This window comes from Phodopus roborovskii, unplaced genomic scaffold (assembly GCF_943737965.1).
Source record: "Phodopus roborovskii unplaced genomic scaffold, PHOROB, whole genome shotgun sequence".
In the NCBI taxonomy this organism is placed as follows: Eukaryota; Metazoa; Chordata; class Mammalia; order Rodentia; family Cricetidae; genus Phodopus; species Phodopus roborovskii.
In genome coordinates this window covers 1,966,509-1,979,483 of record NW_026125506.1, presented here as the reverse complement: position 1 = coordinate 1,979,483, position 12,975 = coordinate 1,966,509, and the positions used below count along the sequence as shown (strand labels likewise).

General features: G+C 56.6%; 1 protein-coding gene across 1 annotated transcript in view; it reads right to left on the bottom strand.

Moving 5' to 3' along the window:
- Tpst2 (tyrosylprotein sulfotransferase 2) overlaps window positions 1-12,975 on the bottom strand; it is a 33,242-nt gene that overhangs the window by 7,057 nt on the left and 13,210 nt on the right. Inside the window, exons 2-3 of the mRNA XM_051176427.1 lie at window positions 3,241-3,312; window positions 1,122-2,033 (exon numbers count right to left, since the gene is read on the bottom strand). Of these exons, the coding sequence (XP_051032384.1) occupies window positions 1,122-2,002 (881 nt within the window). The 5' untranslated portion in view covers window positions 2,003-2,033; window positions 3,241-3,312. The remainder of the gene's footprint in view (window positions 1-1,121; window positions 2,034-3,240; window positions 3,313-12,975) is intronic.

Sequence of the window (12,975 nt, the reverse complement as noted above, 5' to 3'; positions counted from 1 at the left end):
CCGTGTGCTGGTGAAGCAGATGAGGCTTCCCTGTGTGTGTGTGTGTGTGTGTGTGTGTGTGTGTGTGTGTGCGCGCACGCGCGCGCGCATGTGTGTGTGTGCGCGCATGTGTGTGTGCATGAGTGTGTCTACGTGTGCATGTCTATTCATATGTGCAGTATATGTGGAAGCCAGATGCTGATGTCCCCAATCACTTCACCTTGCTTTCTGACAGTCTTCCCCAAACCTCACTGGCTGGCTAGGCTGGCCATCCACCCCCCAGAACCTGCCTTCTGCCCCTTTGGACTCATGAGTCCGAGGCAACCACACGTGGCTTTTATGTGGGTGCCAGGGAAGCTGAACTCAGCCATCACGCTTGCACAGTGAGCATTTTACACCCCCAGCTCCTCTTTCATTATGTTCCTATTTATTTATTTATTTGGTTTTTCAGGACAGGGTTTCTCTGTGTAACAGTCCTGGTTGTCCTGGAACTTGCTCTGTAGACCAGGCTGGTCTCAAACTCACAGAGATCCACCTGCCTCTGCCTCCAACGCCTGGCCTACTTACTTATTTTTATTATGTGTGTATGCACCTGATGGGGGGGGGGGCACTGCCATGATGCCTTGTGGAAATCAGACGACAGCCTTGCAGAGTGGCTTCTCTCTTCCTACTTTCAAGTAGGTTCTGGGGGAGCAAACTCAGTTTCTGGGCTTGCATGGCAAGCCCCTTTACTTACTGAGCCATCTTGCCAGCCCAGCCTGTGTTTCCTTAAAAATAACATGTTATGATACTATGACTAGCATGAGCAATTTGCCCCCAAGGAAAGAACCCATCAAATACTAAGGTTAAGGCTGAAAATCCCTCAGGACATCAGCTTCCTACAGGTGCCAGGGCCTTTGGTGTGGAGTGAACGCTTTCCTTGTACATCTGTGCTTTTCCACAGCACAAGGCTACAGGGGAGGAGAGACCCATCTGGTGCAAGACTCGGCCTTCAGTCACCCAATTCCCAAACCTTTCCCCATTACGCGGAGGGACGCTGAAACTCAGAGAGGCACAGACACTTGCCTAAAGTAGCACAGCTCAAGAAGGGCAGACTTGATCTGCCGCTTGGGGCCTGGGAGGAGCTGTGGGGCCCCACTCACTTGGACAAGGAGACGCCCCCAGGCTTGCCAATCAGGTCCTCGTGGTGCAGGACTGTGTCACTCCAGGCGATGCCCAGGAAGTCCAGGATGCGCTTGAGCGAGCGTCGGGGGTGCAGCACCAGCTGTTCGTAGTACACAGGCAGGCACTTGTCCCTGCCCACCTCCATGCACTGTGTATACATAACCTCGATGGCCTTGTTCCACTTAGTCAGGCAGTCTCGGTAGCTACTCAGGTCAAAGCCCGCGATGGTGACCTTGCGAGTGATCATCGAGTGCACGGAGGCCCGGCCGTCGCGCACCATTAGCAGGAATTTGGAGTTGGGGAACAGGCGTGCCAGGTAGACGGAGGACTTGAGCGTGAAGGGGTCCTTGTTACACAGCACACGTGCTGGCTCGCCGTGTTTGGCAATCACCTCCAGGATGAAGGCCTGCATGGCGGCGTCCAGCACCTCATCCGTCACGCCTGCCTCGTCCAGCCGCAGCTTCTCCCGGCCAGACTTTGACCAGGCCTGCCGCATGGCCAGCACGCGAGGGATGATGCGCGTCTCCTCCCCGCAGCGCACCTCGGGGTGTGCGTCCAGCATGGCGCGCATGAGGGTGGTGCCGCTGCGAGGCACGCCGCCCACAAAGATGAGCGGCATGGCCTTGCCGTAGCGGTACTCCACTTGGTCGGCGCCAAGCATCACCAGCTCCTCCTGCTCTGGCCGCATTCTCCGTGGGCTCCGCTTGCCCCCGAGCACAGCCCGGCACTCCAACACTTGCTGCCCGAGCTGCAGAGCCAGCACCAGGGCCAGTGCGCAGCCAGCAGCCAGCAACACCTTACGCAAGGACAGGCGCATGCCCAGCCAGGGGCACAGGCCCAGGCAGGGGCCCCGCCTCATGGACGGGTCAGGAGGTCCACCTGGTGTGCATCTGTGGAGAGAGGAACCGTGTCAGCAGGCCCATCGGGACGCAAACTAGACGCTGGGGTGAACAACTTCAGTGGCAAGTGGGTAAAAGAAAGCATCTACCTGGTGCTACCCCCACCCCGCCCCTGGGACTACTGTGGCCTCCAAAGCCTCAGGTGGACAGCAGGACCCAACCCTCCACCACCATGGCTGCGGTGCCTTCGGCAGTCGGTCAGTGCACCAGCTGGCCGCCTGGTAATGAAGGGCGGTGATGGCGGTTATTAGTAAAATGCTGCAAACACCAGCACAAGCCTGTATGCTACCTACTTGGGAGTATTCCAACTTCAAGTCTGCCTGTGTCAAAAATAAGAAGTAGGGCTGGGTGCAGGGAGCCAGGGAGCTGGCCCGGCCTGGCTGCCTTGAGTGACATGCCTCACACATAGATAGGCCGTTCACGTCCATGGCTCCTGGGGCACAGCCTGCCTTTCGGTTCCTGAGAAACCGAGGCACACCCTCAGGTACTGGAGTGTTCAGGCCGCCTTGTGAGTCTCTGCATGTTCCCTTAGTAGCCAAGCAAGCATGGGAGCTCGTCAGGACAATTGGTCTTAGACGTTAATCTTGAGTACCCTGTGCTGCTTACATCACTGCAACTACAGCTGTATTGACCCTGGAAATTGACACTATATTCTGCTTCTGACACCGGTATAAAAAGTCTGTTTGCCCTCAATAAAACTGCCACAGCCTCAGTCTTGCTGTGGCCTGTCCAACCCATCCTGGTTTAATGTCTCGGTGGCCACATCAGGTAACCTTGGTCCAGAAGAAAACAACCGTTTCTTAGGCAGGAGGGACGAGCACAGAGGGCAACTCCGGGGAGCCAGAGTTCTGCGGAACTGGGTTCAAATCCCACCCCTGCAACTTGCCGGCTTGCAACACAGACAAGAGACTTTCCCCTCCAGCCAAGTGGGGGCAATGACAATCATTCCCAACGGGAACACTGGGCAGGGCCTGCAAGAGGCATTCAGCAAACCCTGCCCAGCTGGCCTATTCCGCACAGCGCACTTGCGGTTTCCTGAGTCCTGGCATTCCTCGTGTGTTCCAGGCTCGGCTGTTCCTGCTTTTTAACCAACCAGCTGAGGAGAGAGCTTCCTGGCCTGAGGCTGGTGGGGAGCACCGACGCATGTGGACTAAGGGCTCATCAGGGCAGTGGGGGGGGTGTCTCTGGGTAGACTCACCTCCCCTGGGCTCCGTCATTTCCAAGCACCAGTCCTCCAGCCTGCTCAGCAGGGCTTCCTCTCCCCACAGTCCTGTAGAGCAACAGAGATGCTGTGTCAGGAGTGGGCTGGGACAAAGGGGCTTTTGAGGCACCAGGCAATGGCCTTCAGGAGTGAAAGCTGCACAGACCTTTGCTGCCATGGGGAGTCACCTGGCCCTCTAGGGCAGAAGTTCTCAACCCGTGGGCTGCAACCCCTTTGGCAAACCTCTATCTCCAAAAACACTGACATCATGATTTGCAACAGTAGCAAAATTCTAGTTATAAACTAGCAACAAAAATAATTTCATGTTTGGGGGGGGGTCGCCATAACATGAGGGACTTACTAAAGGGTCACAGCGTTAGGGAAGTTGAGAACCACTGCTCTAGGGAGTTCACGGGCTCGGTTCACAGGTTCACTGCTGACTCAGGAAGCCAGGGTCCCTCCCAGTCTCTTCCATCCTCTCAGGAATGAACATCACGGAAAGCAAACAACACAACAGTCTACCTGTCACTACCCAGGGAGTCCTGGGAGCAATTCACCGGCTGTGCACTGTGGGGCTCCAAAGGGTGTCTGTCATAAGGTCAGGTAATGCCCAGCCTCCACCACCCAACACAACGTGCCTGTGTAAGTGCATATTGTGTCCCGAAGCCCCAGAGGAGCATAGAATTTCTCCAACTGGCTAACCCAAGGATGAACTGAATCTGTTTCCCCATCTTGGTCCGTGAGATGTCATAACTCAGTTCCCAAACATGGAGTTTCAGGTGGAGGCTGTGTCAGCAGACAAACAGCATTCCCGTGGTTTTACCATCATGCAATCCCCCCCCACCCCCAAGAGAAAATGCTCCCGTCCCTGGGGAGGACAGAGTTCACTGACACAGCTGACATTCCACATCTCTCCTTGGTCCTGTCTCAGAGACCTGCAGTGTCAGTTTCCCTGTCTATACACAGGGGCCGCTGGGAAGGAAGCTCCAGCTAGGCAGAAGGGCCTGGACCACCAGCACTGACTGTCCCTTTGTGTCACAATGGGAAGGAATGGCTGCCTGAATCTCAGTCCTCCATCTCCAGAGAGTTCAGCCACTTCTCACCCTTTTTCGTTTATTTTGTTTGTCTTTTCTGTTCTCTGGAAATCCAGCCCTGCTAATACAGTAAGGTCCCATCGGAGAAGGGTTCCCACCTTGTCCTACACTGCGAGATGCTCTGGCCTGGGACTCCTGCGTGTGGCAGTGGACTCCCCCTAGGGAGATACCAAGCAATCCAGGGAGGGCACTGGAAGCTTCCAGAAACAGCTGGAGGCAACCTAGCTGCTCTCAAGAGACCCCTGAAGAGCTGAGTGTATGTGCCCAGGCTTGCCAACTCCACAGTTGGCACCAGCTAAATCCAAAGAACACAGGCTCGCCGATAGCCATGGGCGAGCTGATGGGCCGTCCATCTCTGAGCAGGGTGCCCAGCAGAATAAAATGCAAAATTCATTCTGATTTGCACAAGTCATATGGCAAAGGCCAGAAGCCACTGGAGCTGGTGGGGACTGACATACCGGATAGCCCTGACCTAGATCAAGGTGACAAATGACAGCCAGCCTCGCTGGTCCCAGGAGTGGGGGGATGCTTTGTTCACTGGGCAGCGGTAGGCTCTAGGGGCAAAGGCTCTTCTGGGCTTGGAGGGAAAACTGCGTCGGTGCTGCACGTGTGGCTTCATGACTGTGTTCCCTGGCCAGCAGTGTAGAGCGACTACTCACACGGCATTTACACTGCGCCAGCGGTGATCTGGGGTTCACACAGGTGGGCGGGCAAGAGGGCTCAGCAGGTAAAGGTGCTTGCTGCACAAGCACGGGGACTTGAGTTTGGTACCCTGGACCCATGGAAACGCGGGGAGAACTGACCCTGCCGGGTGTTCTCTGACCTCCGTGCTTACACCCGGGCATTCGTCCTTCGTCCTCCCCACCGCAATACAGTAGTGAGAGACAGTAACAATGCACGGAGGATGCGTGCAAACACTAAGACCTTTCATGTCAGTGCCCGGAGCACCGGCGGCGGGGACGAGCATGCGTGCGCTTTGCCGAGGGGAAGGGAAGGAGAAGGGAGAGCACTCTGCAGCGACAGCAGCCTCAGAAACTGTCAGTACACCACAAACCCCAGAACAGACTGCCAGCCTCTATTCTGGAAACGTCTACTCAGGGCTGAGCTGTACCGTGTGCGCGGCACTGACTCAGAGGACAGTGAGAGGCAGAGGTGGGGTCCACAGCTCTCTGTTCTTACGGGAAGGTCGGCAGTCAACACTAAGCCTATCCCGCCTCTCCCGCATCCCCATCAGCCCTGTGCTTGCTTGCACCGCAGGCTCTGCCGTCTATGGGCCAGCTGGATCCGTGAGGATGCAGGCAGGGCAAGTATAACTGTGCCCCAGGGCGGTCACTAATGAGGCAAACTAACCCAAACTGGCAGGGGAGAGCCTGGAAGATTTGGATGCTCCCTGCAGGGTCTTGGCCGTCAGGGGACATTTTCTCCTAAAACATGATTCTGGTGTTGTGGGTCACACTACCTCCCCGCAATGAGGGCAATGAGGGGTTACTAGGCTTCTATCTGTGTGCGGGCTGCCTGCACTCAGACCCAGCTGTGCGATCCTGGCCTCTCAGTGCCTGACCTCTCTGAGCTCCTCTGAGAAATGGAGCTGATGATGCCTCTGGTTATTATTACACTCGACTTGAAACAGCAGCGCGGATATGAGTAGCCTCCTGGAACACGGGAAGGGGCTGCCAGTGAAGCCGTGCAAGCAAAGGCATCTGCCCAAAGCAACTGCTGCCTGTGGCAGGTGCCACGAGATGGGGTTTGCCGTCGCTCGCTAGTAGAGGTTGTGGCCCCACAAGTAGAAACCACACAGCTAAGGAAACGGAAAAGTCAGTTTCCAAATTCGGCTCCGTCGTCCTTCGACGTTGCCCTGCCCCGGGCCATGCAGTTCTCAAAATGGGCCATTAGGGAGTGGAGGCCTCACCAGCTCTCGGCTCTTCCCCAAGCTGCCCAAGGGCCATGGGAAAGGGAGAGGGGAGCTAGTGAGGAGGGATCCGAGGGAACCACCTGCCACAGACAGACACTTGTTTCCTGGGCACCCACTATGTGACTGCACGGCGCACACTAGCGGGATTCAGTGAGACAGAGGACAGAGGGTCAGGTCATCCTCAGCTACACAGTGAGTTCAAGGCTGGCCTGGGCTACGCGAGAGTCTGTCTCTAACAAAAGCAAGTGAAAGACGCAGCACAGGTGCCAAGTGCAGAAGGAAACGCACAGTTTGAGGTGCAGGCGCCCGCTGGGGAGGAAAGGGACCAGCTTTTTGGCTTAAACCCATCTGTACTCTTCTTCTCCTCCTCTTCTTCCTTTTTTTTTTTTTTTTTTTCCTTCTTTTTTGGTTTTTCAAAACAGGGCTTCTCTGTTTAACAGCTCTTGCTATCCTGGAACTAACTCACTCTGCAGACCAGGCTGGCCTTGAACTCACAGAGACACCCCTGCCTCTGCCTCAGCTGGGATTAAAGGTGTGTGCCACCACTGCCCAGCCACACGTGTAGTTTCTTAACTGGCCTTTCTCCATTTTCAACAGATCAAAAGGTTCCCGAGAAAAGGGTTCTAACAGCACAGGGGCTGGCTGCAGAAGCAGTCGCCGCGCTTAACAAAGTGGCCTGGGACGAGGGCCATGGCTCCTGTGCGCACACTCAGACTGGCTGGCTGTGTGGTCCTGCTCCCAGGGAACCAGCTCCCAAACTGCCTGCCACCAGGCGGCAATGACATCCCACTCCCACACCACTCTTTTCCACTACGGTCGGGGTGAGGTGACCCTAGGTATCAGAGACCACCGGCACACTCCGAAGGGCAGCCACCCAAGAGAGCCAGCAGAGCGGGAGCACACAGGGGGCCGGGGAGGAGGGCGCGTGGACTGGTCCAGAAGAGGACACTGGGGGTAACAGGGGAGGAGGCACACGATGCGGCGGGGGGAGGCGGAGGGGGGCACACCACGAAGGCCCCAAGGCCACTGCTTTCCTTCCTTCCATGCCACTCTTCTGTCCCCGTGACTCTCCTTCATAAACAACCATCTCAGCATCCAGGGTCACACAACTGGAAGCCGCCGGCCTCTTCAGAGCTCAGGGCCTTGCCTCTGACTTGATCTGCTAATTTTCACCTTGTGTGATGGAGGCAGGACCCCAGTGCCTCCCCCGACTCCTTGTTGGAGGCCCACACCAGCTCCCTTTGAGGCACGAGCTGGGGGTGGGGAGCAGTTAGGGGTGAGGGGCAGTGCGTCTGGTCCTCCCAGGGCTTCCCCACCCCAAGGCTGCCTGCCTGTCAGTCCTGGCTTGGCCTGGGCCAGCTCTCTGTGAGGAACACGGATGTCTGGATCGGGAACAAAGCAAGTCAATGGACCACACCTCTTCAGACAGGGCTGGCATGCAGCCATCGCCATCGCCATCGCCATCGCCAGCCACCCTGCACATCATGGCCAGGAAGCAGCCCGGCGTGCGTGGGGCCAACACTGGCGGCTTGTCCTGCGCCCTCCCCGGCCCCTGCTTCTCGTGTAAGCTGGAGAGCTCACAAGCCACTTCGCCGAAGGCCTCTGAAGGTCAGATGGGCTCTGACTCAGCACAAAAGTCAACGCAGGCGCCACACGGGAGACTGTAGGTGGCTCTGTTCCGGTTGGGTACTTCACGAAGCCGTGTGGCAAAACCGACCTGGTGCTTATGGCTCGGTGTGCAGGCTCCCAGCCCAACAACAGCACAGTGCAACGTGGGCAAGCCTGAAGGGCAAGACTTCAAGGCCCTAGGGCGAGGCCAAAATGTGTCTGGGTCTCAGGAACGACCGTCCGTGGGAGGAATCAGGTGGCCAGCTTTGCGGAGGAGGAGGAAAATGCATAATTCTAGAACGTATCCCATCTTTCATAAAACCCACAGATCCTGTTCAGGGAGTACACCACCTCCTGTTCAGAGCCCAGCAAGGTCTGATGAGAGACCCACATGCACTTGGAGGTTAGCCTGCCAGTTTTACTCTGTTGTCTTTGGGACGGCGACTTGTGAAGTGGCCTGGAGCTCCAGGTTCCCCCTCACACACACGGCTCATCGGTGTGTACCACTTTGTCCAGACGGCTCTGTGAGTTTTACATATATTTTTGGGTGTAAAACAGGGCCCACAGACTGAGAACTATTACCACACATTACTAAGGTATCCAGGTGAGTCCCAGGTGTGTCTGAATCGGCAGGCTCTTATTAAAGCCTTTGTCCTGCTTAGAGCACACTGTTGGGGACAGTCTGCCCACTGCCCTGCTAGGCTCCTAGCTTTTGCCTGGGCTCATGGTGATGCCTCACTCTGGACCTTGGTGCTAGAGGCCCCAGGGCCTCTGTTTAGGACAGTACAAGCAGGAAAGGGCAGGACAACCCTGCGGGAGCCCAGCTTCCTGTACTGGCACCGCCTGCCTCCTACACAGGATCCTGTCCCCACTCAGCAGGAAGCTGGGGGTGGAGGCTGAGCCCTGGTGTGGAGTCCTGCACACTTGGCCATGACCTGTCTCTGCTGAGGCAAGCAACGTGGGACACACACGCACGCACACACTTCCTCTAGGGTTGCCCTTGTGCTAATCTCTGCCCAGTTTCGCTCTGCAACCCTCCAGCATCAAATTACAGCAAACCTCCTGCCTCAGCCTCTCAAGTGCTGATATCACAGTGTGAAGACGGCACTAGACACCCAGTTGCAGACGAGGCCCAGGAGGCTCTGAGAGGATGAACCCCTCGACAGAGTCAAGATTAAAGCAAGGCAAAATCCAGGCTGGGGCACTTTCTGCTCTGTGACTCAGTTTCCCGTAAGACTTCCAGAGGGAGGCTGAATTGTGTTTCTAGCATCTGGGCTATGCCAAGTTTCATGGCCAGGACCTACCGTAATCCAGTGCCTGAACTGGCACCCCCCACCTAATACTCGTTACTATTCTGCAGAGCTGGCGATGAAGCTGGGGGCCCATGCATACTGAGAAAATGCTATCTATCACTGAGCCCCACCCCAGCCGGGGCACGCTCCACATTTGAAAAGCAGAGGGGCCAGCCCCATGTCTGTGTAGTGGAGCCCTCAGGCCGGAGGCCAGGAAGTGAACGAAGACAACACACCCCACCTGCTGTAGCCTGAGTCACTCAGCACCCCAATGCGGGTTAGCCAGGGCCCTGTGCGCCTTCCTCCCCATGACTCAGCAGAGTGGGTGAGACCGCATGAGACTCAGTGTCCCCTCGGGATAGCAGAGGAACTGTGACGGCTGGAGGCTGTGCCCTGCGTACCCTACAGGAACGCTGCTCTTCACCCATGGGGCTCATCCGTGTGCACCTCTCTGACCGTTCCTCAGCCGGCTCCTTTCCCACAAGGCCACGTGGTATTACAAGAACCCAGAGGCTGTGGTCCATGAGGCCTGGGGACTCAGGGCACAGGACAAGCCTCTGGAGGGGCTGGGATCACATGTAGCTCTGCTCTGCCAAGGCCCAGCCATGGGTGGGGGGGTGCAGTTAACAGAAGCTGCCTCAGTTTCTCCATCTGCACACTGAGGCTAGGCTGCCTGCCTCAGAGGCTGGATCTCACGACTGACAAAGGGCAGGACCTGGCAGTCGCCAACTTCCCGTCACCTTCAACTGGGGATGAGTTAAATACCCGAAGTGGGCCGTGATGGGGGGGGGGCCCATTGCCGAGGCCTCAGGATTTGGTGCGGCTGATGGAAGGGCCCGGTGTTCTCTGCAGAAACCCGGGTCTAAGCACAGCAACTCTCCCTACCACCCCACTCTCCTGAAGAACAGGGAGGCTAGGGGTGCATGCGCCTCGGACGAATGGCGAGTGTTTACCGTAAGTGGTGCGTGGCTCTGGAGGCATGCCCGCCTGTCCTGCAACACTCTTCATTTTAAAATAGATGTGGCAGCCTCGTTCACAAGAAGAACCCTGCGCGTCCAGAGTGAGACCAGGGTGTGGCAGCATACAACGGGAGTCCTCCCGGTTCTCCAGGAGATAGTTCGCCACTGGGAAGCAGCGTGACGGCCCCACACTGGCTTTTCCTACCCCAAACTAACGACTCGGACGCTCTCCCCTCCAGCCCCCACACATTTGTCTCTCTTGCCTCTGGCCACTCGCTGTCATCACACTCCAAGGGGTGACTCTGCTCCTTGAGACAGGTGACAATGTCCAGAGGACAGGTCTGGTTGGCACAAATGGGGGCCGGGAGGCGAAGAGGTCATGTTGCTATCGAATGTCCTCTACCAAATGAGCCCCAGCCCCAAGGATGAGTATCACTGGGAACAACATCATGTCTGAAGAGGTTCAGGCCTTCGGTCATTTATAGGCAACAGAAACACAAAGTCTTTGCACACGGCTTGTCAGTCCCACAGGGTCTGGAATACACACACCGCTTGAACGGCCGCTGCACACCAGGCCCCTCTCCAGCCCAGAGCCACGCCCCAGAGCCACGGTAGCGAACTGCCTATGCGAAGCGATGCATTCTGAGGGGACAGGACACACGGGGCCACAGCACTTGTTATGTTCCCACACCCTTGCAGGGACACGCCACTCACTCGGACAAGGCCATCCTGGCGGACATTTAGGCTTCTTGTGTCTTTAACGCACACTCCACCCATTAGAAGGGCCCTGGCTCATGTGCCCCACGTGACAGGTGCCCCAGGGAGTTGCTGGGCAGCAGGAGCGTGCAAGTCCAACCCCAAGGATCTGCCCCTCGACAGCCCCACACATCTGCACACCAGAAGGACAGGAGGCCACAGCTGGTCGCCCCCTGCTGCACAGATGATGTAAACACCCCAGCCCTCCCCTGCCCTCCCGCCACAACCCTGGATTCTGGAGGCACCCACCTTGGGCTGCCTGGTTTTGCCATCTTCACCAAGCTGGCGACTCTCCCCATTTGCCACATGTGGCGATTTAGACTGAAGGATGCGTCTGGACAAACAGCCAGGTATCTGTTACCTCCAAGGCGCCTGCTAGCTATGACTTCTGGATCTAGCCCAAGCAGGGTCCCTAGGCCACCTACTGGCCCGGTCACTCAGGCTTTCAAAGTTCCTAGGAACATGAAATCATGGGAATCCAGCAAATGACAGAGCGTTCCTGAGGGAGGAGGTGGCCTGTGGGCAAGGCTGCCCTGTGCCTGCTCATGTCCAGTCATGCGGGACAGAGAACCAGCAAGTCTGCTTCCTCAGCCTGCTCAGTGCTGGGGTTACAGGTGTGGTGCACCAAGCCTGGCTAAGGCAGCTGTTTTTCTAATTTAAGTGCAAGAATCTTTCAATCCAGGGTTCTGTTATTTAAGAAAAGCAGTGCTTGAGAGAAAGATGCCTCAGGCAGACGGTCTTGGTTTTTTTTTTTTTGGGGGGGGGGGTAAGGAATCATAAAAAGAGGAAAGGGGAGGTGGGAGACCTCCAGAGACAGGAGCAGCAGGGGAGAGGAAGAGGGGAAGAGAGAGAGGAGGGGGAGGGAGGGGGAGGGAGAAGGAGATAAAGAGAGGGAGGAATGGGAGGTGGGCAGGGCTCTTTAAAAAGGGTGGTGCTCTTCGTGGCTGCAGCTGAGGGTGAATCCTGTCAGAACCCCAAGGTCAGGCCAGTACAGATGCCTGAATGCTAACATGGGGTCCACACTTGGATTCCCTAAAACTTAAGCTGGAATGGGGCATCTGAAGCCCTGAAGGTTCCACATGCACTTGATTCTCCAGGAGTCCCTGCACCCACATCGCAACAGCCCCCAGCGCAGACACAGGTGGTGAGCTGTGGTGCGCCCCCTTGTGGCTGATGATCCCCTCAGGACTCGTGATCCCCCCCCCACCCCCACCCCCCCACCCCCCCCCCCCCCCCCGCCTCAGCCTCTGGAGCAGCTGGGATTGCAGGCGTGCACTCTAGGCCTGGCACATCAATGTCTCCGAGGCTCGAAACTCTCATGGTCCACCTTTCACTAACCAAACCATGCCCCGCAAGAAAGAGGAGATTTGTGACGCATCCCACAAGTGATGTGCGTGAAGGATACACAGAGAGTTCAGTGAAACTGGCCAGGAGAGAGAGAGAGAGGGGCAACCTGGCAGGCAAACAGGTTAAACAGAAAAAGGTTGCCCAAACCACAAGCAACTCACAAGAGCTGGGACTCAGTATTTCCCATTAGGGAAATGGGTTAAGGCCATGTGGGATCTTTCTGTCTGAAGAAGGTGATGGCAACAGCAGTGTCAGCAAGGACGTGGCTGGCACAAACAGCTTTCTGGCTCCAAAGTTTGTGGGTGAATGACGCCTGACCATCTGGCCACGCCACCCCTACCTTAGCGCTTGGCACTGACCCCCACATTCATGCCTCATAAACTAGCTGTGGGCCAACAGCTGTGGGAAATCTGCAATATTTTAGACCTACATGCTAAGTGTGATGCTTCTCTGCAGTCCAAAATGTCCTTGGCCAAGGATGCATCCATCAGAATGACATCAAGCTAACCCCCAAAGCACACAGACTCAGTGGTTCCAGCAGGCTCTGCTGGAAACAACCTGGGTGCCTGTCACCAACAGGATAAACAAACAAATGATCATAGGTCAATAAACATGTCTGACTGGCCAGGAAGAAGACGCCAGATGGTCACATGACTAGACCAGCCAGTGACACAATCAAGTCCTCAGGGGTCACAGGCTGCTGGGGTGAGGCACCTGCCACTGGCACCCTATCCCTGAGGCGCACACAAGCTCTCATTCACTGT